We start from the raw sequence: 23427 nt of genomic DNA on the forward strand, positions 1-23427 counted from the left end.
TTGTCATCAAACTGTAAAGTAAAGTGCATTTGCTTTTCTTGACAGGACAGTTTTAGTGTAAACTTTGGTTTCTTTGTAGTTCGCCCAGGCATTAAAGTTTGGCAGTCTATTAAGACTTTAAGTGAAATTATGCAAATTATACAAAAGCCAAATGTAAATACTTGCTGGGGAAAAGCATCTTAAGTCCCTACTTCGGATAAACATGACCTTTGGAAAGATGTACGGATGTTCTTTGGACACTATTCTATAAGTCATCACCAACTGCAACTAGCACTGAAGACTTCCATTTGTACAATCCACCCTCCACCAGGAAATAGCAGGTTCTTTTCTCTATTCAACACATTAATCTCATCTGGCCCTCAAACCCCCAATTAAAACAAAGCTTGGAAAACAAACTCAGTTTCCTTATTGACTGTAAGGAAGAAAGGCACCACTTGAAAAAAAGCTGCTCCTTTTAATATTCAACTGGGCAAAAGTGTCAGGAAAAAAATTCTCAGGGTTGCAGAGGGCATATAAAGGAGGGCCAGGCAGCAGTGCTGGTTGCATCAACCAGTGGAGAATCAAGGTTAGGTACAGACATGGCTACTAAGAGTTCGCTCTTCTTGTTGGCTGCCCTGGTCCTGGGCATCTTAGGTGAGTCAGTGATTGCTCTTATCTTTTTTTTCTAGTCAATCTTTCAAAAAAGACTGTGGGTCTAATAAGGCTATATTTGACATTAGGCAAAATGTAGAAACTATAAAATTAAATCTAATATTTTTAGATTATGCAGTGAGAAAGATTTACTTGCTTGAGTTTTTTTTTTTTTTCCCTTGCCTCAAGGGATTCACTGGGGCTTCATACCAGCACCACTTCCTGCAGACTATTTTTATTCATTTGTTTGTTTACAAGTATAGAATGAAACACAGGGAGGAGGAGGGGGACAGGACAGAAAAAGAAACAGAGGAGATACCACAGCACTGCTTCACTACCCTTGAAAATTCCCTTCATATGATGCTATCTCATGTAATGGTCTCAGGCTTGAACCCAAGTCTTCAAACATGGTAAAGTGTGTGCAGTAATAAGTGGACCATCTCTTAGTGACCTTAAAGTTAAATTAAAAAAAAATCTGATTAAACCCCCCAAAATGGACTAGACTAGAATGGTCTGTGCTTTTTATTTTTTTTAAATTACAGGTAATAGTAAGGGCATAACTACAAGTAGGTTTAGGGTATTTAATGACAGTAAACAAACAGAAATTGCAACTCTCAGTGGTAGAAATTTGCATGGGAGCTTCATTTACAACTTTTCATAGTATAGAATCAAGTTGATTTTTATCATTAGCTATGTAATTTTATTGATCAGATATACCTTTCAGTACTGAATTTTTGGTCTAGTGTACTTACTGGCTTCTCAATCACAGTAAACAACCATTAATTGTTTATATTTTTTTACTTTTTATTATCTTTATTTATTTATTGGATAGAAACAGCCAGAAATTGAGAGGAAGGGGGAGATAGGGGAAGACAGAGAGACACATGTAGCCCAACTTCACCACTTGTGAAGCTTTCCCCCTGCAGGTGGGGACAAGGGACTTGAACCTGGTCCTTGAGCATTGTAACATGTGTGCTCAGTCAGGTGCTCCACCACCCGGCCCTGGCAATAAACATTTAATATAGTTACTTCCTGAATCATGTGAATTAATTATAATTATTTATTTTTACCATGTTAGAATTAAAGACTGAGACAATTAAAAAATGGAAACAATATGCAAACCCACATCCTGCAAGCCACTACAGCAATTGGTTATTATGTATTTAAAAATATTTGTGGACAATAATAACAAATGATTAGATTCACATGATTATCTCCCTAAATATTTCTATTCGTATTTTGTGAAATGAGTTTATTGCTGCATTGTTTTCAAATTTCTATGAAACTTTATGCTTGTCATTTTCCTTACTCACAGTTTTGCTATTCTTTCCTTACATAGCTGATACCTCTGAGGGCCAAGAGTTGCGATGCCAGTGTATTCACACACATTCTGATTTTATTTCTCCCAAACTCATTAAAAACATCCAGGTGGTCCCTGAAGGTCCTTACTGCAACAGAAAAGAAGTCATGTAAGTATCGAAGATGTGGGCAGAATGGAACCTCTCAGACTGGGCTTTCAGAACTAGTATTTGCTTGCAAAATATGACAGACCAAGAGTCTAGACGACCCTAACTCCAGGTGTGAGAAAACATCTGCTCAATATATACTGCTAGGGGGCAGGCCATGGTGCATCTGGTTAAGAGCACACATTCCAGTGAGCAAGGACCCAGGTTCAAACTCTTGGTTCCCACCTGCAAGAGGAAAGCTTCACTAATGGAGAAGCAGGACTGCAGGTGTCTTTCTCTCTCTCCCTCTCTCTATCTCTCTCTTTATTTTTCTATCTCCCCTGTCCTCTCAATTTCTCTGTTTCTATCTAATAATAAATAAATATATTAATATATATACATATATATTGCCCTTTCCAAAAGGTATGTAGCCTCTCAAAATAAATAAATATATAAATAAACTATCTTAGGGGAACATGATTAGGGTGTAGGGTCTTCTGAATGGACTCTTTTTTCATTGACAACAAGCAAAGATAATGTGGTATTTTGTACAATTACATGCATAATTCTTTAATAACTGGAGATATCCCTATTACATCTTAGATGATACAATAAATTTAAGATGACTTAGTGACTTAGAGAAAATGACTTGACAAACTTTCTGAAGCAACAGCATACAGATACAAAGTTTAGAGGTTGTGGGTCATGCTTTCCTATTTTATTTTATTTTATTTTATTTTATTTATGAGAGAATAAAGAGAAATACCAGAGCATTGCTCAGCTCTGGCTAATGGTTGTGCTGGGGACTGACGTGAGACCTTGGAGCCTCAGGCATGAAAGTCCTTTACATAACCATTATGCCATCTACCCAGCCTATGCCATCACATTTTTATTGAAATTAAAACTTTGCAGTTGTGAACTCCATCAAGCACACTATTTTATTTGTCCCTTGATAAGTAACAAACCATCATACACTAATGACTTAAAATAAGTCTACTAACTGTCTCATAGAACTGTAACTCTATAATATAGGTGGCTTAACTGGGTTCTCTGATCTCCATTCATAAATCCCAAATTAAAGTGTCAGCATGGCTAGTCTGTTCCAGGGGACCTAGGGAAGAATTCACTTCCAAGAAGATTTATGTTCTTGGCTGAGTCTAGCTCTTCACCTTTGTAGGACTGAAATAATCTTATTTTTGTTAGCTGTTGGCTCAGGGTCACTCAGTTCCTAGAGGCAGCTGTCAGCTCCTTCTGGACAACTTCTCCCATATGAGTACTACAGAATCTGCCTTACGTTGAATGCCGCCACACTTTGAATTTCTCTTTGGCTACCAAACAGTGGCATATCACTGATTTTAGGGTTCATGCAAGGGCGTTTAGTCCATCTGGATAATCATTCTGGATTGATTTAGCAAACTCACCAATAATGTAATTACATCTGCAAAATCTTTTTTACCATGTAATCTGACATAATCATGAGTCTACTGTTCCATAAAGTTCATATTTCTGGGGTCCAGGTGGTGGTGCATCTGGTTGAACACACGTTATAATGCGCAAGAACTTGGGTCCAAGCCCCTGGTTCCCACCTGCGGGGGGAAAGCTTTGTAAATGGTGAAGCAGTGTTGTAGGTGTCTTCCTGTTTCTCTTCCTCTCTATCATTCCCTTCCCTCTTGATTTCTGGCTGTCTATAACCAATAAATATATAAAGACAAAAAATAGAAAAATTTAAAAAATTAAAGTTTATGTTTCTGAGTTCTAGGGAAGGAAATCTTGTGGATCTTTTTAGAATCCTACTTAATTGCTGCCAATGAGTATCTATTAGTATGCAGTTTAAAGATCAGTAACAAAATAAACAGCCAGCTGCTCACTAGCTGCTCAGATCAAAATCTTTATCATAGGGGTCAGGTGGTGCTCAAGGACCCAGGTTCAAACCTCCTGTTTCTTCCAGCAGGGAGAAATCTTTACAAGCAGTGAAACAGTGCTGCAAGTGTCTCTTTCTCTTCTTCTCTATCTCCCCCTCCCCTCTCAATTTCTCTATATCTATATCCAATAAAGTTAAAAATAAGTAAATTAAAATTTAATGAAGTTAAAAAAATAAAAATCTTCCCCTCTTGATTTCTCTCTGTCCTATCCAGCAAAACAATAACAATGGCAAGGGAGTGGGAAAAATGGCCTCCAGGAGTAGTGGGTTCGTGGTGCAGGCACCACAGCCCCAGTGATTACCCTGAAGGCAAAAAATATATATACTTTATTATATGATATGAGAGATCAGAGCACTGCTCAGTACAGGTGTATGCTATCTCCCCCACACTTAAGACAACTTTTCTGATAAACTAGGATGGGTAGTGGTAGAGAGCACAGCTCTAGGAGTCAGATAGCCCTACATTAAATGGTTGATGTACTACTTACTGATAATAGACAGTGAAAATTATAGTAGCAACCTAATAAAATAGGCATTTATGAGAATGAAGTGAGATAATGCATGACTCAGTCAACATTGGTACCTGGCATGGGCTAAGTATCCAAATAGTAATGACAGTTATGCCACCAAAATGAAGAATTATAAAGATATCATTGAGATAAATTATGGTAAAGGAAAATATTAAATAGGAATGTTGGCAATAATAGGGGCTGGAAGGCTGCTCATAGGTCAAGTACCAAAGTCTGATCCTCTGCACAACTTACAATGGAAGATCAATGCCATAGTCTCTCTCTCTCTCTCTCTCTCTCAAAATATATATATACATATATATATATGTATACATATATAAATGTATGTACATCTATATAGAACCACTCCAAAAATATATGGAACCACTGCTAAAATATATGGAACTACTTCTAAAAATAATTAAAATTAAGTCTTTGTAAAAATGTGAGCTTCTGTGGGGACAGGGCAGTGGCACACCTGTTTAAGCAGACACATTACAGTATGCAAAGACATGGGTTCAAGCCCCTGGAACCCACCTGCAGAAAGCAGGGCTCAGAATCTTTCTCTCCCTCTCTCTCTCTCTCTCACTCTCTCTCTTTCTCATCCTTCCCTCTCAATTTATCTTTTATCCAATAATGAATAAGTAAAAATATCAAAAATATAAAAAAATAAAAATATAGAGCATAGCTAATAGATTAAAAGCCAGCATATGTATAACTTGTTATGTTCGTTTCCTAAATGTACATGTTTAAATCCTAACCACCAAGACTCAGAAGGTGTTTTATTTAAAGAGATAGTCTTGAAAGAGGGTAATTTAAGTTAAATGAAGTCATAGAGCTAGCTCTTAATTTAACAGGAGTAGTATAATTAGCTTATACTTAGGACAGACAGCAGGGATGCTTGCACATAGAACACAGCACTTAGGTCTTCTGAAAGCCAAGAGAAGTTTCTGGAAAAACCACAACTTCCAACACCTGGATTTTGGGCTTGCAGCCTTCTTAATTAGGAGAGAATAATTTTCTATGTTTAAACTCTGTAGTATATTGTTATAGCACTTATAGTAAAGTAACATCTTCAAAGTTAAATACCAAATAATCACTAATGTTGAGCTGCTATTTCTTGATTTTTAAAAGTAATCTCACTATCATGTATGAAACCCAAGACAACTATAATATATTTTGCCCATGCTATAGGCTAAATGTGTTCCCTCTCTCAACCAAGGATTTGTTGTGATTCTAATGTCCAATGTGATCATATACAGAGATGGGGTCTTTTGGAGGTGATTAAGTCATGAGGTTGAAGCCCGCATCAGCGGAATTAGTACCCAGAGAACTTTCTCACCCTCTTAACATAAAAGGGAGTTATGAGGTCTACGAATACAGAAACAGGTCCTCATCAAACTGCACTTCATTCCTGAATTCCTAGCCTTCAAAATTGTGAAATCTATTTATTGTCTAAGCTTTCTGGCTTGTGGCAATTTCTATAGCTATTCAAATTGACTAAGATAGTCTATTTTTAAACTTCAGGTCAACTGAATGCTGAATACATCCTTCTGTAATCTGCTTCTATTATTTGATATCATATACTTCAGTACATGTGTTTATTCAACTTACGTGATATTTAGTAATACACTATAGGAATGCTAAATCAATAAATACAAAATTTATTTGTCAAATCTTGTATCGGTATTCACTTGGATTTTTCCTAGGTGTTTGTATTACTGGCTTTTATGTCTCTCTTAGTTCACATACATGGGAGTTCTTTTAGGGCTTACATCTAGGGTTTAGAATTTGGAGGTATTTTCCCTTAGAACACAGTGCAACACTTTATTGCAAGGTAATCATTAATTGATACTTTTTCAGTGTAAAGCAACATTAAATTCAATATGATTTTTAAACAAAAATATTGTTCTTTTTTTCATTTCAGAGTCAGATTGAAAGATGAGACATTAATTTGTTTGGACCCTGATGCTGAGTGGGTGATGAATATTATCAAAAAGATTGCGGACAGGTATAATTAAAGCCCCAAGTTCTCACAGTCACAATGTTTTCTCCCTTTTAAGATTAAAACTATACTTAGTGGTAAATACAGACCCTGCTATAGGTTGCCATAAAATTACAAGACTAGAATAAGCCTTGATCAGTGGATCTGAAAGTGTGATGAAATGAACAGTACAGTTACCAGCAGCTGGAAAGTTGTTAGAAATCCAAATGCTCAGGCCTCTCCTCAGGCTCATTGAATTAGAAAGCTGTCAGCTAGAAGAAGAAGAATTGAATTAGAACCCTGGGGGCAAACCCAGCAGTCTACACTTAAACAAGTTCTCCAGGTGATTCTGAAGCAACCCAGAGTTCAAAAACCACTGCACTATATCTTCTAGTTGATAGACTATCCACACTGATCTATGTTATAAACATCTCTACTAAGAATAATAACTTAAACTTGCTAGAAACTTATATAGAACAACTAGGATGATAATAGACTTATATGATGAAAGAAGTTTAAAAAAAACCCTCTTTGTAAAATAAAATAAGAAAGACAGAAACAAATCCCTCTTTGAAAAAACTTACTTCTGGTTCAATATTTCTAGAAAGTAGACAAGCAAGTGAAAATGAAAATGTACTTGGACTAACTTCTGGAGAGATACTAGGGTCTTTTTGTTTGTTTTGTTTTGTTTTATTGTTTTGACTCATAGCAGTAAGGAGAACTGACCACTCATAATGTAAAAAAAATAATTTCTTTTTCTAGTTTAAAAGTTAAAAGGAAAATGACTTAAGAATAAATGGTGCAGGAGTTGGGCTGTAGTGCAGCAGTTTAAGTGCAAGGACCAGTGTAAGGATCCCGGTTCGAGACCCTGGCTCCCCACCTGCATGGGGAGTCGCTTTACAAGTGGTGAAGCAGGTCTGCAGGTGTCTAACTTTCTCTCCCCCTCTCTGTCTTACCCTCCTCTCTCCATTTCTCGCTGTACATCTAAAAACAATGACATCAATAACAACAATAATAACTATAACAATAATAAAAAACAACAAGGGAAACAAAAGGGAAAAAAATAGAAGAAAAAGAATAAATGCCTGAGGCTCCAAAGTCTCAGGTTCAATCCCCCGCACCACCATAAGCCAGAGCTGAACAGTAGTCTGGTTAAAAAATTAAAAGAAAAAAAAAAGAAAGAAAAAGAATAAATGAAACATGTGATTCACCTGAATGTCACCTTGGCAGTTGAGTAGTGGAAAGAGTTTGGGTTTTTTGAATACTACTACCATAGCCTAATGTTCCAGATTCACAGCTATAAGGCTTCATCATAATTCAATGAACACTGAGAGTTTACGTGTTTTGTTTGTTTGATTGATTGGGCTTTGTTTGTTTTTGCTACTAGGCTTATTGCTGTGAATCCTCCACTCATGGGGTCATTTTTCTTTCCTTTTGGCTAGGACAGAGAGAAATTGAGAGGGGAGGAGGAGATAGAGAGGGAAAGAGAAAGACTTTGCAGATCTGCTTTGCAGCTTGTGAAACTTCCCCACTGTAGGTGGGGAGCCGGGTTTGGAACCAAGATCCTGCGTGGATCCTTGTGCTTAGTACTATGAGCACCTAACAGGGTGAACCACTGCCTGGCCCCAGGGTATACATGTTTCTATTTCTTCTTATTTTGTGATATCATGGGAGAAGTAGAGAATATAGTCTGATTATGGCTACTAATTTGCAATTTACCATGCACTGAATTTCTTTACTCTTTACACTTTTGTTTTTCTTCCAAGAGACTACATATAGGAAATCCTGTGTATTTGTATAGTTATATGTTGTTCTTTTGTTTTATTGTAGTACTTGATGGACGTCAAGTTCTGTCAGAATCAAGAGCCTCTGAACATGGACTCGAATGTCCTCCAGAGTATTCTTTGAAAGTAGCACCAGTTAATGCTAATTTAGGACTAGTATGCACTATTTCTCTACTTATTCTGACAGCCTAAATATCACTTCAAGTTGGTGAGCAAATATTTTGAGATGAAGTAGTAGGAAAGGTAATAACATTTCATGATGTAGGAAAGATAATCTCCTAAACTCAGACAGGAAGGGAGAGAACGGTTCCTGTTAGGCACACAATCTCCTCTAAGAATTCACCCCTCCCTTCCTTAATCCACCTAACTTTTTAGCCAATTCTGATTTTATAGCATTGTTTTTCACTATATGATACCCTTTAATATTATCCATAACATCATAAGAATGTTCATTAACTTACCAACACTTAGTTCCAGCCTCTCTAGGCCTCTCTCCATTTTAGTCACACAAACCTTGTATCTCAATATTAAATACACTATTTATCTGCAGTCTTCAAAAGTAAAGTACTTTTTATAAAACAATTTCTCCTTAACTATAAGATCTGAAATAAATATGCATTGAGGAAGTGGACAGGATACATAGTTATTAGTTGAATTATGTGAGATTTTAATCACTTAAGTAAAGCAAATATAGCAAATAGCTTCAGCCAAAAGTAGTGGTGATCCAACCTAGGAATCCGTGGAAGAGGAGGAAATGAAGATCACTGAGCCCCAGAGAAGCTCACAAGATGCTGCTTCAGAAATATGAGATGAGATGAAAAACTCAGAACTGAAGCCATGTTCCAGTTATCCAACTTCTTGATAGAACTTAAGTATATGTGGCACTGTACTGAGTAAATAAACATCAAAAATAAAAGAAAAAAATTTTTATGTTCCTGAAGAAAAATAAATAAGTGTGTTCATAGATAAATGTTGTACTTCCAGAGTCAATGTGCTGGAATGCTGTTCCAGAATGTGTCTTAGTGTGAACTGCTATAACAGATTATTATGAATAGGGTGACTTAAATAAAAGATATTTGCAGGACTGGGTGGTGGTGCACCTGGTTAAGTGCACACATCTCAATGCGAAAAGACCAGGGTTCAAGTCTCAGTCCACACCTGCAAGGGGAAAAGCTTTGCAAGTGGTAGAGCAGGGCTGTAGGTGTCTCTCTGTCTCTTTCCTTTCTCTCACCTCCTTTCCTCTCAATTACTGGCTATATCTTACCAATAAATAAATAAAGATAGTATAATAATTTAAAAAAATACTTGTTTCTCTCACTTGTGAGGATTGGAAGTTCTAGGTCAGGTACCAGCATGTTCAGGTTCTTAGTGAAGCCCTGTTCTGGTATACCAACAATCTTCTTGCTGTATCAACACATTTCACATAGTGGAAAAAGGGAGCTAGCTCTCTAAATTTTTTTATAGAAACACTAATCTTATTCAAGAGAGCTCCACCCTTATAACTTAATAACTTCCAAATAACCTACTCTCAAATGTTTTCACGCTGGGATTACAGTTTCAACACAGAGCTTTTGGAGGCAAACAAACATTCAGTCCTAAGGAAAAGGAACTAGAACACTCAGAACTTTGTCCTGACATCTTTTGTGTCTGGCTCCCTTCACTATATATGGTTTATCTCTTTCTCTCCACTTCTCTGTGATTTTCTATTCTCTCTGGAAAGTCATCCACAAAAAAGTAGCTTGATTTTCCTAATATTAAGTTGCCAGTATCTGACAGAAAAGACATTATTAACCATATTGATTCAGTTTATTGAAGACATAGCCAACTATTACCATGGGCAGTGATGACATGGTGCAGTACTATAAAATAAATAGTTTCTATAGAAGTAAGAGTTACTGTGAATTGAGAAGTTATCACTGATTGATTCTATTACTGCACACATGTGTCTGCATGTGTTCAAGAATGAAAAGCAAAGACAGACAGATAGTAACCCTATTTTTTGTTTTTCCCTTAGGAGAAAAGTTGATGTGTACATATTGAGAAAGCCCTAGGATAAAAGTCCAGAGATCTAGTTTTATTATTACTCTAAGCAAGTATTGGAACTTCTTTATACTTCTTTATGGTAAATATGAAACATGACAAAACAAAGGAAGTCCATCACTCACACAGTTGTTAATAGGAGATAATAAAATTAATGTTGCTTTGAAATTAAGCATGAAAAATCACAAAGAAATTATTAAAATGATAAAATACATTCTCAGTTAGACTTTTACAAGTTAGTTTAATGGGACCTCTTCATATTGTCTTATCTATAATTATGTAGACCAAGTCTCTCCAACGTCTGAAGCAGGTAGCAAATTTTAGTACTGAGGACCAATGTTATAAATCAATACACAACAATTGACTACAACAGAGATTGATAGAAGAGTCATCGCAGGATCACAAGTGTGAGAGTAGTTTGGAGTATAACATTCTAGTGTCCAGAGAGGTCACTTTATGGATGGTTTGCCTGTGTAAGGCCTCATATTGACAATAGCACCTCCTATGACTAAGGTGCATTCTACTCTCTTTCCTTTGCACATTGCTCCCTCAAAAATTAAGTAATAAGATAAAAAAAATTTAACTATGGACAAGAAAATGAGAACACGCCACAGGGACAGAGTCCCCAGGAGTCACCCAGAGTGATTGCTGGAGTAATTGGCAGACAGCTCATTGGGGTGTCCCAATAATTCAGAGTACAATTCTTGAAACTAATGGAAGAGTGAATGAATGTGATACTTCTGATCCCCCTCCTTGGACAAAATAACATAAAAACCTTTATACTATAAATCACCTAGGAATACTGGATAGATCTGGGGGGAAAAAATGTCCTTGAAAATGTATACCTTAATCCTCTCCCCCTCCCACTCCGCAACACACACAAAATTAGAGAAACCCCTTTATGGCCTTATCGAGCTCCCTAAGAAACAAACAAACAAAAGGAAGCACAAACTTTAAAAAAAAAAAAGGGGGGGTGTTTCAAATGTAAATACTGTGAATTTGTGAATTTGTGAATTGCAATGTGAGGCTTAAAGATGTTGGTTCTATTAGTCCCTTAGGTGATGTCACTTTCATCCTGCACTAGAAATGATAGCATGACTGTGGATCCTTCTAAGAGAGAGTTGTAAGACAGATCCTTGCATCATAGCAGAGCCTTTGATAAAAGTAAATCAATTTAAAATCATAGTATTATGAAAAAGATGAATTTTTGCATAGTTAACTAAGAAAAAAAAAAGAAACCTTGATTTTTAAATGAGTTTACTAAAGAATCAAACTGAAGAGGTGGGTCAAAGAAGTAAAGAAGTTCAAAACTGTGCTCAGATTGCTCTGAGAGAACTACATCCAGGCCTGGGAGTCTGATATAAAGGTTTTGCATGTATGAGGATAAGATAAAGTGAGTATTCTTAGGGTTCTACAAAGTAAGGTAGACAATATGTCCCATATCTTCATGTTATCTATACACTGAAGAAATAAAACAAAGTCATTTTTTTTCCTTATCTGTCCTATTTACCTGTTCTTTTGGGAACTTTCTTTGTGTGTCTTTGTGCATGCTAATAAGACCTTTGGTTGTTCATGCTGTCTCATCTCCTTGCAGAGAGTCCTTGTAGATTCTTTGAATATGATCTTGTCACAGGACTAAATCAGTTGCATCCTGACTTAGAGTTAATACATATAACCAAAATAAGTGGTAGATTCAGACTGATTTTATAATTCATAATTCCTTTAACAACTTCAGTGTGGAAAACTGATGAGGAAAAATGACTTCCCACAGATTATACCTTCAGTGTGAATCCCAGAGGATTATCAAAGATTAAGTCATATTGAGTCCACAGTCCAGATATTTTAAACTTTAGCGGAGTCATCTGTATTAAACAATAATTAAGGCTCACAATAAATAGAAGCCCCAACTGACAGTGTTTAAAAAAGCAAATGGAATTACTAGACATTAGTATATTTCAAAGCATTAGGTCAAAGAAGATAAAATAAGGCCTTAAAACACAGAGAAAATAATATACTAGGGAACCAATTAGATTGAGAAGTGATAGATAATAAGAAAAGAAGAAGCAATTTTAATGACAATTACTAGGAGTAAAAACATGATTAAATCAAGTAAAAGCTCATTGGATGATTTAAAGAGTATATTCAACTAGAGTAACAAGTGCTTTACCTACCCCTAGGGTGCAGCAAAGAGGCAAAAAGTGGAAACACAATAGGAGGTTAAGAGGCCTAAAGAACAGCGTGAGAATATCTAGCCAAGAAATCCCAAACAGTGAGGACTGGAAGAATAGTTGAAAAATAATATTTTAGGATAAATATTTTAGGATATTTCCCTAAATATTTTAGGAAAGGATAATGACAAAGTTTTCTAGGGGAAATAGAATCACTATATTCAGTAAACCTTACAGATTCTTTTTTAAATTTTTTATTTATTTCCCCTTTTGTTGCCCTTATTGCCTTTGTTGTTGTTGTTGTAGTTACTATTGTTGTTGTTATTAATGTCGTCATTGTTGGATAGGACAGAGAGAAATGGAGAGAGAAGGGGAAGACAGAGAGGGGGAGAGAAAGACAGACACCTGCAGACCTGCTTCACCGCTTGTGAAGCGACCCTCCTGCATGTGGGTTGGGGGCTTGAACCGGGATCCTTAAGCCAGCTCTTGTGCTTCGGGCCACATGCGCTTAACCCAGTGCGCTACCGACTGACTCCCAAATCTAACAGATTCTAAATAGAAATAGAAAAAGTAAAACTCACAACTAACCTACATTATAGTGAATCTACAGGATCCAAATTATACATATACATATGTGTATTTATTGGATAGAGACAGAACTTGAGAGAGGAGGAGGAGACTTGAACCCAGCTCCTTGCACATTGTAACATATATACTCATCCAGCTGTAACACCTCCTGGCCCCCAAGATCCAAATTGTAAAAAATAAAAAATAATTACAGTAAATAAGCATGTTCCTCCCTGTGACAAGTCCTCTGGAAGGAGAATGCAAAATGAGGTCAAATCTGCAGCAAATTTCTAGAAAAACTTTTTCATAAATGGAATTGCTTTGGATAAATTAGCCATTAGCAAGTATCTCATTCTTAAGCAATTTTAAACTGAAGAACCAGTCACCAACTTTGGTTTGCATTAATTATGCTTAGTTTCTAAAGGATTTATTAAATAGAAACTGGGGTTAGTGATTCATTTATTTACTGACTAATTTCAGTAGGCTATTTTTTTATTTCCTTATGTTTGTGATTCAAACAAAGTGACTCAGACATTTCACATTTGTTCACTCTGATGTTTTTTCCCCTTTAAATTCAAAGAGGTTTTCAATACTGGAGACATTGAGAAAAATACACTTTCTTCGCTTCTTTCCCACACCCTACTTACTATGATAATGTAAGAATTAATATGTAAGGTAAAAACTAATAAGTGAGGATCTGAACCAGATAGAACCTACTAGTTCTACAAGTTATATGCATTAGGCAGAGAGGTAACTGCTTTGAATTTGCTTATTCTTTTAGACAGTATTGACATTAATATCTATTGATAATTTAGGAGGTGACTGAAGAACTAGAGAGGTAGCTTACCAGGTAGGGTTTGTGCTTTGACATGTGTGTGACCCAGGAATGAGTCCTAGCACCACATAGGACAAGCCATCACAACAAAGGAAGCTCCAGTGCTGTGGTACTACCCTTTCTCACTTGCTGTCTGCCCTCTGTTCCTCTCTCTCTTTTCATATTTTATTTTTACTTTATTATATATTGTACAGAGACAGAGTGAAATCAAGATGGATATGAGGAGATAGAGGAGAGAGAAAGACACTTGCAGCACTGCTTCCCTGCTCATGAAGCTTTCCCCCACAGGTGAGGACTAGGGCCTTGAACCGGGGTCCTTGTGCACTGTAGTATATATACTGAACCAGAAGCCCTTGCCCTATTTCTCTGTCTGAATGAAGCAGTGGCCTGAGAACAACGGAATCAGACATATAAGATCTAAGCTCTGCAATAAATAAAGAGAAAATTATTGAACAGACTAGAGATATGAATGTCTATCCATATTCTTGAAGTCACACCAAATTACTTGGAATTTCACTGAAGGTACCATGCGGTTGCTTTCCTTAAAATCCACAGTTCCCTCCACTTGCATTGGTCCCCTTGCCCTGGCTCTTCATTCTTCACCCAAGCTAGCATTTAAAGGAAGTAAAAGCTGACAACTGATTTTATTTTGTATAACACTTCTTCCAGGAAGCCATCAAGTACCCCTCAACTATGAAATATTTATTCTTTGTCTACATAAGTTATCAAAATCACAGTCATGTTCCATTTCACTTCACATCATAAAGATTTTTTAATATTTATTTATTCTCTTTTGTTGCCCCTGTTTTATTGTTGTTATCATTATTGGACAGGACAGAGAGAAATAGAGAGAGGAGTTCGGGAAGATAGAGTGGGAGAGAGAAAAACACCTGAAGACCTGCTTCACCGCTAGTGAAGCGACTCCCCTACAGGTGGGGAGGCGGGGCTCCAAACGGGATCCTTACACCGATTCTTGCACTTTGTGCTACCTGCGCTTAACCCGCTGGGCTACCACCCGACTCCCGAGAAAGTTTTTTTTTTTAAGTTAACACAAAGTTAGATGATTTGTCAAATATTATGAAAACCAATAAACTTGATTTTTTTTTTCACCACTGGATTGGATCAATGTTCCAATCTGCTTTTTTCAGATAGAAAGACAGAGACAGAGGCAGAAACAAAGAGAAAGACACCAGAACCGCAGTTTCCTTCAGTGTGGTAAGGGCTGGACTCGAACCTGGGTCATAGTCAGGACAAAGAAGCACAGCCATATGAGTCATCTTGCTGGCCAGAAATCTTGATTTCTAACCCCAGTTGTATCCGTTAATAATTCTTCTTTATCTGCTAGGGCCAGCTCCTCCCAGATTACAACCAGGCAGTGTGGGAACCTGAGACTTCACACCTCCAGAGAGAGACACTCTGTATTGCTGGGTGAGGTGAGTTCTTTCGCTGATGACACAGTCATTATGAAGCTGTCTAAGACTTCCTGACTACTCCTCCCTGCTGCTCTAGCTGCCTTCCTTCCCTGGATCACCAGATGCTATCATCTTGGTCTGAACTGATGCTTATCTTGTCCATTTACTCCCTGGTGCCAAGGAAAACATGTAATTTTCCTTTACCTAAATCTGCTTTTACATGCCATCATTCACCGTAAGATTTCCTCTTCCCTAGAAATTCGGCCATCGTCGCTGATGAGAAGAATTGCAACTCCATCTCTCACCATCTCCTGCAACCCTTAAACATGCACAGCCATGATTATGCCCAAACCTCACTGGTAAGGGAGCTCAAGGAAGTGCACTCATTTCCCTCTCCAGACCTGCAGTACCTCAGCATTTTTTTTTTTTTCTTTTTCTATTTTACTACAGTGCAGCATACCCAGCTGCCTACAAAGGGACTTGATAGTCCTCTACACTGATTTCCCTCTGCCCCACTCCCACTCAGTCTATTGTTTTTGCCATTTCTACATTTGTTTCCACACTCATTTCACTCTTTCCGTGCTCTCCTCTGTCACCGACTTAGTTCTGGCTTCTCAGACTTCTTTCTGTATTCCCGAAGTTTCCTCCTAACTAGTCTCCATATCTATACTCTGTCATTCCAGTTAGACTCACCCTCATTTTATAATGGATGGTTGAATTCCAAACAACAAATATTTTTTTTAAATTACCAAGTATTATAACCAGTAAGTGACTTTAAGAGTTTTATTCCTTTTTTTTAATCATCAATCACCACTATATTTTCCAGTTTTGCCTGGTTTAAACCCAGACTCTATTTATGCTGAGACATTAGTTAATTCTTTATGAAAAGTATCTGTAATTTTTGGATTTACCTCCAAATCACATTGGATGGATCTAGCTCTAATTCAGTTCTAATTCAGTTTTCTTGGAAACATTGAAAGTGTGACACTCCTGGGACCATTTCATCAAAGAGAACCATACTTGAACCATACTTATTTTTTATTTTATTTTTTAATTAATTTATTTATAAAATGGAAACACTAACAAGACCATAGGATAAGAGGGGTACAATTCCCACCACCAGAACTCTGTATCCCATCCCCTCTTGATAGCTTTCCTATTCTTTAACCCCATGGGAGTGTGGACTCAGGATCACCATGGGGTGGAAGGTCTCGCTTCTGTAACTGCTTCCCATTGAATGATTCCATTGAATGTGGGCACTGGCAGGTCAATCCATACTCCCAACCTGTCTCTCTCTTTCCCTAGTGGGGCAGGGCTCTGAGGAAGCGGGCTCCAGGATACATTTGTGGGGTCATCTGTCTAGGGAAATCCGGTTGGCATCATTTGAACCATACTTGTAACTCTTACATTATTATATTCAATTCACACTTTCTTACTTACTGACAAAAACTTGCATAAAAATCAATGTTAAGGGAATTGGGCAGTAGCGCAGCGGGTTAAGCACACGTGGCGCAAAGCGCAAGGACCGGGTAAGGAGTAATTAAACGGGTTGAAGCCCCCAGCTCCCCACCTGCAGGGAAGTCGTTTCACAGGTGGTGAAGCAGGTGTGCAGGTGTCTATCTTTCTCTCCCCCTCTCTGTCTTCCATCCTCTCTCCATTTCTCTCTGTCCTATCCAACAATGACGACATAATCAACAACAATAATAGCGACAACAATAAAACAAGGGCAACAAAAGTACATAAATAAATATTTAAAAAAATAAATGTTAAGTTTATTGAAAGAAAACATGTACCTAATAAAAATTCAGTACAAGAGATTATTATATGATTAAAAATAAGGAAGAGGAATATGCATTCTTCTTACCCCAAATCCTGAGTTGTATTATTTTCATCCTTAGGAATGATGAAGTTTGTCAAACTTAGTGAGCATATATTTCTATAAGTCTCTGATTATACCATCATATTTCATGGCATAAATATGAGTGTTGTTTCATAGAACAGAACATGTAATTTTACTGATTTGTTTGTTCTTTATACTTCAGATGCAGAATAGAGGCAGATTATCTCATTGCAAAAATGTGCCATTACTTGTAATCAGTCCATTCTGATGGACAGTAGAGTGTTTCCAGAAGTTTTTGTACAATAAAGGAAATTTCAGTGAACATTTTGTAGTCTCATTTTTTAGTGTATTTATTATGCTAGCTTATCTTTAAGGTAAATCCATAGAACAGAAATTTCTGAGTCAGATGGTACATGCATTTTATATTTTATAAACATTGCCAAAACATTTCCAAAGAATTGACATTAGTTTAAACTCCCTTTATAAGATTGTTAAATGCTATTGCCCAAAACCCTTGTGATAGTATGCACGTAAATCAAAATTTTTGATCAGTGCCAAACTGATAACTACTTTTCTGTTTATGTCAGTGTTTTTCTAATTATGAATGATTCTGGAATCCCTTATACCTTTTTTCAGTCATTTATATCTTATTTCTGGGAAGCCTTTTTATAGATAATGAAGTTCTTAAAAATATTTTATTGGAGGTCAGGCAGTAGCACAGCAGGTTAAGAGCACATGGTAAGGATCTCAGCTCCCCACCTGCAGGAGGGTCGCTTCACAGATAGTGAAGCAGGTCTGCAGGTGTTTATCTTTCTCTCTCCCTTTCTATCTTCCCTTCCTCTCTCCATTTCTCTCTGTCCTGTCCAACAACAATGACATCAATAACAACTATAATAATAACCACAACAACATAAAACAACAAGAGCAACAAAAGGGGAAAAATAGCCTCGAGGAACAGTGGATTCATGGTGCAGGCACCGAGCCCATCAATAACCCTGGAGACAAAAAATATATATATAAGAATTTTCTTTTGGCGGGGGATTAATGGTTGACAGTCAACAGTAAAATACAGTAGTTTATATATATGTAACATTTCTCAGTTTTCCATGTAACAATCTAACCCCCCCTTCCCCCAGGTCTACCTCTGCCATCATGTTCCAGGACTTGACACTCCTCCCACCCTAGAGTCTTTTACTTTGGTGCAATACATCAATTCCAGTGCAAGTTGTGTTTAGTGTTTTCCCTTCTGTTCTTATTTTTCAATTTCACTCTCAGTGGGATCATCCCATTCTTCTCTTTCTGGCTTATCTTAATATGATTCCTTCAAGTTCCATCAAAGATGATGAGAAGAAAGTGAATTCACCATTTTTTGTAGCTGAGTAGTATTCTATTGTGAATATACATCACAACTTTCTCAGCCACTCATCAGTAGTTGGACACTTGGGTTGCTTCTAGGTTTTGACTATTACAAATTGTGCTTCTATGAACAAAGGTATGCACAGATCTTTTTGGATGGGTGTGTTTAGCTCTTTAGGATATAACCTCAGGAGAGGAATTGCAGGGTCATCAGGTAGGTCCACTCCTAGCTTTCTGAGAGTTCTCCAGACTGCTCTCCACAGAGAACAGGGTTGGAGCAATTTATATTCCTACCAGCAGTACATGATTCCTTTGTCCTCATAACCTCTCAAGCATTTGTTCTTGTTACCTTTTCTGATGTATGACATTCACACAGGAGTGAAGTGGTATCTCATTGTTATCTTACTTTGCATTTCTCTGAATAGTTTGGAGCATTTTTTCATATATTTGTTGCCCTTTTGGACCTTTTCTTTGGTGGATATTTTGTTCATATCTTCTCCCCATTACTAGATAGAGTCATTTGTTTTTTTTGCTGTTGTTGTTGCTGAGTTTGGTGAACTCTCTCTATATTGGTTATTAGCCTCTTGTCTGATATATGCCATATGAAGATCTTCTTCCATTCTTTAAGGGGTTTTTTGTTTAGGTGGTGGCCTCTTTTGCTGTATATAAGCTTTTTAATTTGATGTACCTGCATTACAAATCCACTGCTCCTGTAGCCATTTATTTTTATGTTTTTATAGGACAGAGAAAAACTGAGGGAGGAGGGGAAGACAGAGGGGGAGAGAAAGGTAGACACCTGCAGACCCGCTTTATTGCTTATGAAGCGATCTCACCTGCCCTGCCCCCCATGCACAGGTGGGGAGCTGGGGGCTCAGACCAGGATCCTTTCACTTTGTACTATGTGTACTTAACCCAGTGTGCCACCACCTGGGCCCCCAGTTCTATTATATTTGATGATATTTATTCCTGCTTTTTATCTATAAGTATATTTTTAGCTTAACTACTCACTCATGATTAAGAGATAAAACAGGATGAAGGATAGATAGCACAATGGTTATGTAAGGGACTCTCATTTCTGAGGCTCCAAAGTCCTAGGCCCAATCCTACCACACCACCACCAGACAGAGATGAACAGTGCTCTTGGGGAAAAAATCATGATAAAGGAAGAAAGAGAAAGTAAGAGCTGTAAGATAGATAACAGAGATAAAAATCAGGGACTCAAAATGGGAAATATTTTGGTTACACTTGGTGTAGAACCCAAAACTCCACCCTATTATACAATCACTAAATCTAGATTCTGTCAAGCATTGGGTTCATAGACACTAGCATGGGGAAAAGGAGCCCCAGTGAGGAACCAGAATGCTAACCCTGGTCTTCTCCCACCCAAGGTATAGTGTTGGGCTGTTTCACTACCAGTTTAGAGCCAGTCCTCACCAATTATGGCTTCTTGAGTTCCAGGAATCTCTTCCTCAACCTTTTTTCATCTACTGGCCACAGTCTGTAATCACTTGTGGCTTAATGAGTTTCTGAAGAAATCCTTACTGTATTTTGTTGAGTTTTCAGGTGATTTTTTGTTATTTTTTCCTGGTTTATCAGGAGACCAATGTGAAAAGGCTCCTAAGCCATAGCCACACCTCCAGACCCGACATTATGAGTTTGTTTTTTTTAAAGAATTTATTTATTTATTCATGAGAAAGATAGAAGGAGAGAAAGAACCAGACATCAGTCTGGTACATGTGCTGCCAGGGATCAAACTCAGGACCTCATGGCTGAGAATCCAATACTTTATCCACTGCACCACCTCCCAGAACATGAGTTTTATCTTATCTGTTTGGAAGTAGACTTTTGTATGATTAAAATAAACATTTTTCCACAAATAAATTGAAAATATTTATCTTATATCTTCTTGTGTATCATTTATTTCCATTTTCTCAATGTCAAATATTACTTTTGAGGGACCAGCTGGTGGCACATCCAGTTGAGTATATATGTTACAATGCATAAGAATGTAGGTTCAAGTCCCTGTTCTCCACTTGAAGAGGAAAATCTTTGCAAGTAGTGAAGCAGTACTACATGTGTCTCTCTTTCTCCCTCTCTATTTGCCCCTACCCTCTGGATTCCTCTCTGTTTGTATCCAGTAAATAAATATCTTAAGTATATACTACTTTTGGTATGATTTATCCACTGTTTCTTCTTTAATGACTTTTGGAGGTTGTATTTTACTTCAATAATACTTTTCCATCCCAAAATAAAATACAAGTCTGATGCACTACCACTATCCTAACTCCCAAGGCCTCAAATGTTTATCAATTTGTCCCACAATAGTTTATTTGCTCATCCATACCTGTTCAAATATCTTCTATAGAATATATTTATTTTGTTCTTTAAAAAGAGGGGTGAATCCCTCAATGTCCTGTTCTGTTCTACTGATGCCATTGTTTTCAGTGGCCACTCTCTGAATTTAAAAATCACTATTCTGACCTCCATACGACCTTATCCTCAACTTGGATCAACAATGGTAGAGAATGTTCCATCCTCTGAAGGGAGGCTGGATGACTCTATGCTACATCTGAGGAAGATGGGTCTTGATATTGGGGCAGCTTGGAATGTTCCTACTCATGACCACAGAATGTGAGCTCAGATCTACAAGGATGCAGGGGTCACTTTGGCTCCTAAGCTGATCAGATCAGATCAAATCGATGGGGTTTACAGTCAACAATATTTATACACCTTTCCTATATTTGGGAGCTACTCTCTTCCCTGATCCAGCTTTCTGGTCCTTCTGCCAGTCATGACATCATCTCCCCAGACAGTAACTAGGATCCACCTGCATAACAGATTTTAGGCTCAGTGGGGAAAAAAAAAACTAGTATAGCCACAGGCCCTTTGGAATATAACTAAAATATGCCTACTAACTATCAACAGAACGGAGACACACACACACACACCCAACTCTTCATCTGCACTACTCCAGCCTTTAGGTTCTTGATTACTCAGCAACTTGTTTGGCTTATGTGTTAACTCTCTTTTCAGCCACCAGGTTCCAGATGCTAACCAGACTTCCCTGGACAGACAACCCCACCAATATGTCCTGGAGCTCCACTTCCACAGAACCCCGCCCCTCTAGGGAAAGAGAGATGGGAGTATGGATCAACCTGTCAACTCCCATGTTCAGCAGGGAAGCAATTACAGAAGCTAGACCTTCCACCTTCTGCACCCCATAATGAACCTGTGTCCATACTCCTAGAGGGTTAAAGAATAGAAAAGCTATCAGGGGATGGGATGGGATATAGAGTTCTGGTAGTGGTAACTGTGTAGAGTTGCACCCCTCTTATCCTATGGTTTTGTCAGTGTTTCCTTTTTATAAATAAATAATTAAAAAAGAAAAGTAAATAAATAAAAATTACTATTCTTTGTCTTTCTATCTGGTAGTGCTAGTCCTCCTTCTATAATGGTTTAATTTCAAGGCTTTTCCTAAATGCTTCCATTGTTCATGTAAACTAGGATCAATTTGCTATATTCAAAATTAAACCTTCATTTTATTAAAGCTATGTATTTTCATATAAAGTTGGGCAAAATTAGTAATATTTATAACACTGAGTCTTGCAGTGTGTGTGCATTTGTACACATCCTTCACTAGAATTAGCTCAACTCTCTTGAATCTTGATTTTTATCTCTTTAAAATAAGAATAAAAGGAGCAAGCAGCCAACCACCATCACTATGAGATTGTAAAAAGGTTGCGTGTAAGGTGTTAACATCAGTGCCAGCCGTGTAATACGTTTTTAGTGTATATCAGTGACTATTCCAGAGTCTGGTGGTATTGCAGCGTTAAGCACAGGTGGCGCAAAGGACCAGCCTAAGAATCCCAGTTCGAACCCCCTGCTCCTCACCTGCAAGGGAGTCGCTTCACAAGCAGCGAAGCAGGTCTGTAGGTGTCTGTCTTTCTCTCCCCCTCTCTGTCTTCCCCTCCTCTCTCCATTTCTCTCTGTCCTATCCAACAATGACGACATCAGTAACAACAACAATAATAACTACAACAATGAAATAAGGGCAACAAAAGGAAATAAATAAATATTTTAAAAAGTAACTATTCATCTTTATTATTCTAACTATAGTTCATGTAGTTACATTTTTAAGTATCCTGTCTACTTATTTATTTTTTTCTTTCTCTCTCTTTTTAATTTGATAGGACAGATAGAAATTGAGAGAGGAGGTGAGGATAGAGAAAGAAAGAGAAAGAGAGACATCTGCAGGTCAGTTTTACCACTCCCAAACCTTCCCCCCTGAAGGTGGGGAGCAAGTACTCAATCCAGGTAAAGTATTGTAATATGTGAACTTAACTGAACACACCATTGCCTGGTCCCCCAGTTATAATATTGTTAATTATCATCCTTATATTCCTTTCAATTAAGATCTACATATTACTTATTTTTTCCTATACAAATGAAGCTCGGTGTTTTATAAACAAGTATTACCGTTAAAACTTTAAATAACACCTTATGGATAACAAAGTCGTATTGGAAAATAAACCAGTTTCCCCTTCTCAACTGATTCCACCTTTAACTGAATGAGTCAATATTCAATTTTCAATAGTCGATTATTTATTTATTTATTTATTTATTTATTTTTGTAGAGCTGAGGCCACACATTTGAATGATTCTATAGCCCCCAAGCCCAACATTCTTCTTTCATTTTCTTTTTTATCTTATTTATTTATTTATTTATTTATTATTAGATAGAGGCAGAGAGAAACTGAGTGGGGAAGGGAAAGAAAGAGATGAGACAGTGAGACACCTGTATATCTGCTTTACCACTCATGAAGCTCTCCCCCTGTAGGTGGGGACCAGAGGTGAGCCTGGGTCCTTGAATACTATAATGTGTGCACTTAACCTGGTGTGCCACTGCCTGCCCCCTCTCTTTCATTTTCTTCATTCA

The 23427-nt window shown here is 37.4% G+C and overlaps 1 protein-coding gene across 1 annotated transcript; it reads left to right on the plus strand.

The window, feature by feature from the left end:
• Positions 1–565: 565 nt before the first annotated feature.
• LOC132537535 (C-X-C motif chemokine 15-like) lies at positions 566–6711 on the plus strand. Its single transcript, XM_060187859.1, has 3 exons — positions 566–633; positions 1970–2099; positions 6433–6711. The coding sequence occupies exons 1-3, from the start codon at positions 579–581 to the stop codon at positions 6524–6526; spliced, it is 279 nt and encodes a 92-aa protein (XP_060043842.1). The 5' UTR covers positions 566–578; the 3' UTR covers positions 6527–6711.
• The last annotated feature ends 16716 nt before the right edge of the window (positions 6712–23427 follow it).

The sequence above is a fragment of the Erinaceus europaeus genome, chromosome 3, assembly GCF_950295315.1.
Source record: "Erinaceus europaeus chromosome 3, mEriEur2.1, whole genome shotgun sequence".
Taxonomy (NCBI): Eukaryota; Metazoa; Chordata; class Mammalia; order Eulipotyphla; family Erinaceidae; genus Erinaceus; species Erinaceus europaeus.

What these genes read in the sequence shown, in the direction of transcription:
- LOC132537535 (XM_060187859.1), top strand. Translation starts at nt 579, where the DNA reads ATGGCTACTAAGAGTTCGCTCTTCTTGTTGGCTGCCCTGGTCCTGGGC. An exon ending in CCTGGTCCTGGGCATCTTAG is followed by an intron (nt 634 to 1,969) that starts GTGAGTCAGTGA and finishes TTCCTTACATAG; the next exon opens with CTGATACCTCTGAGGGCCAA. An exon ending in TGCAACAGAAAAGAAGTCAT is followed by an intron (nt 2,100 to 6,432) that starts GTAAGTATCGAA and finishes TTTTCATTTCAG; the next exon opens with AGTCAGATTGAAAGATGAGA.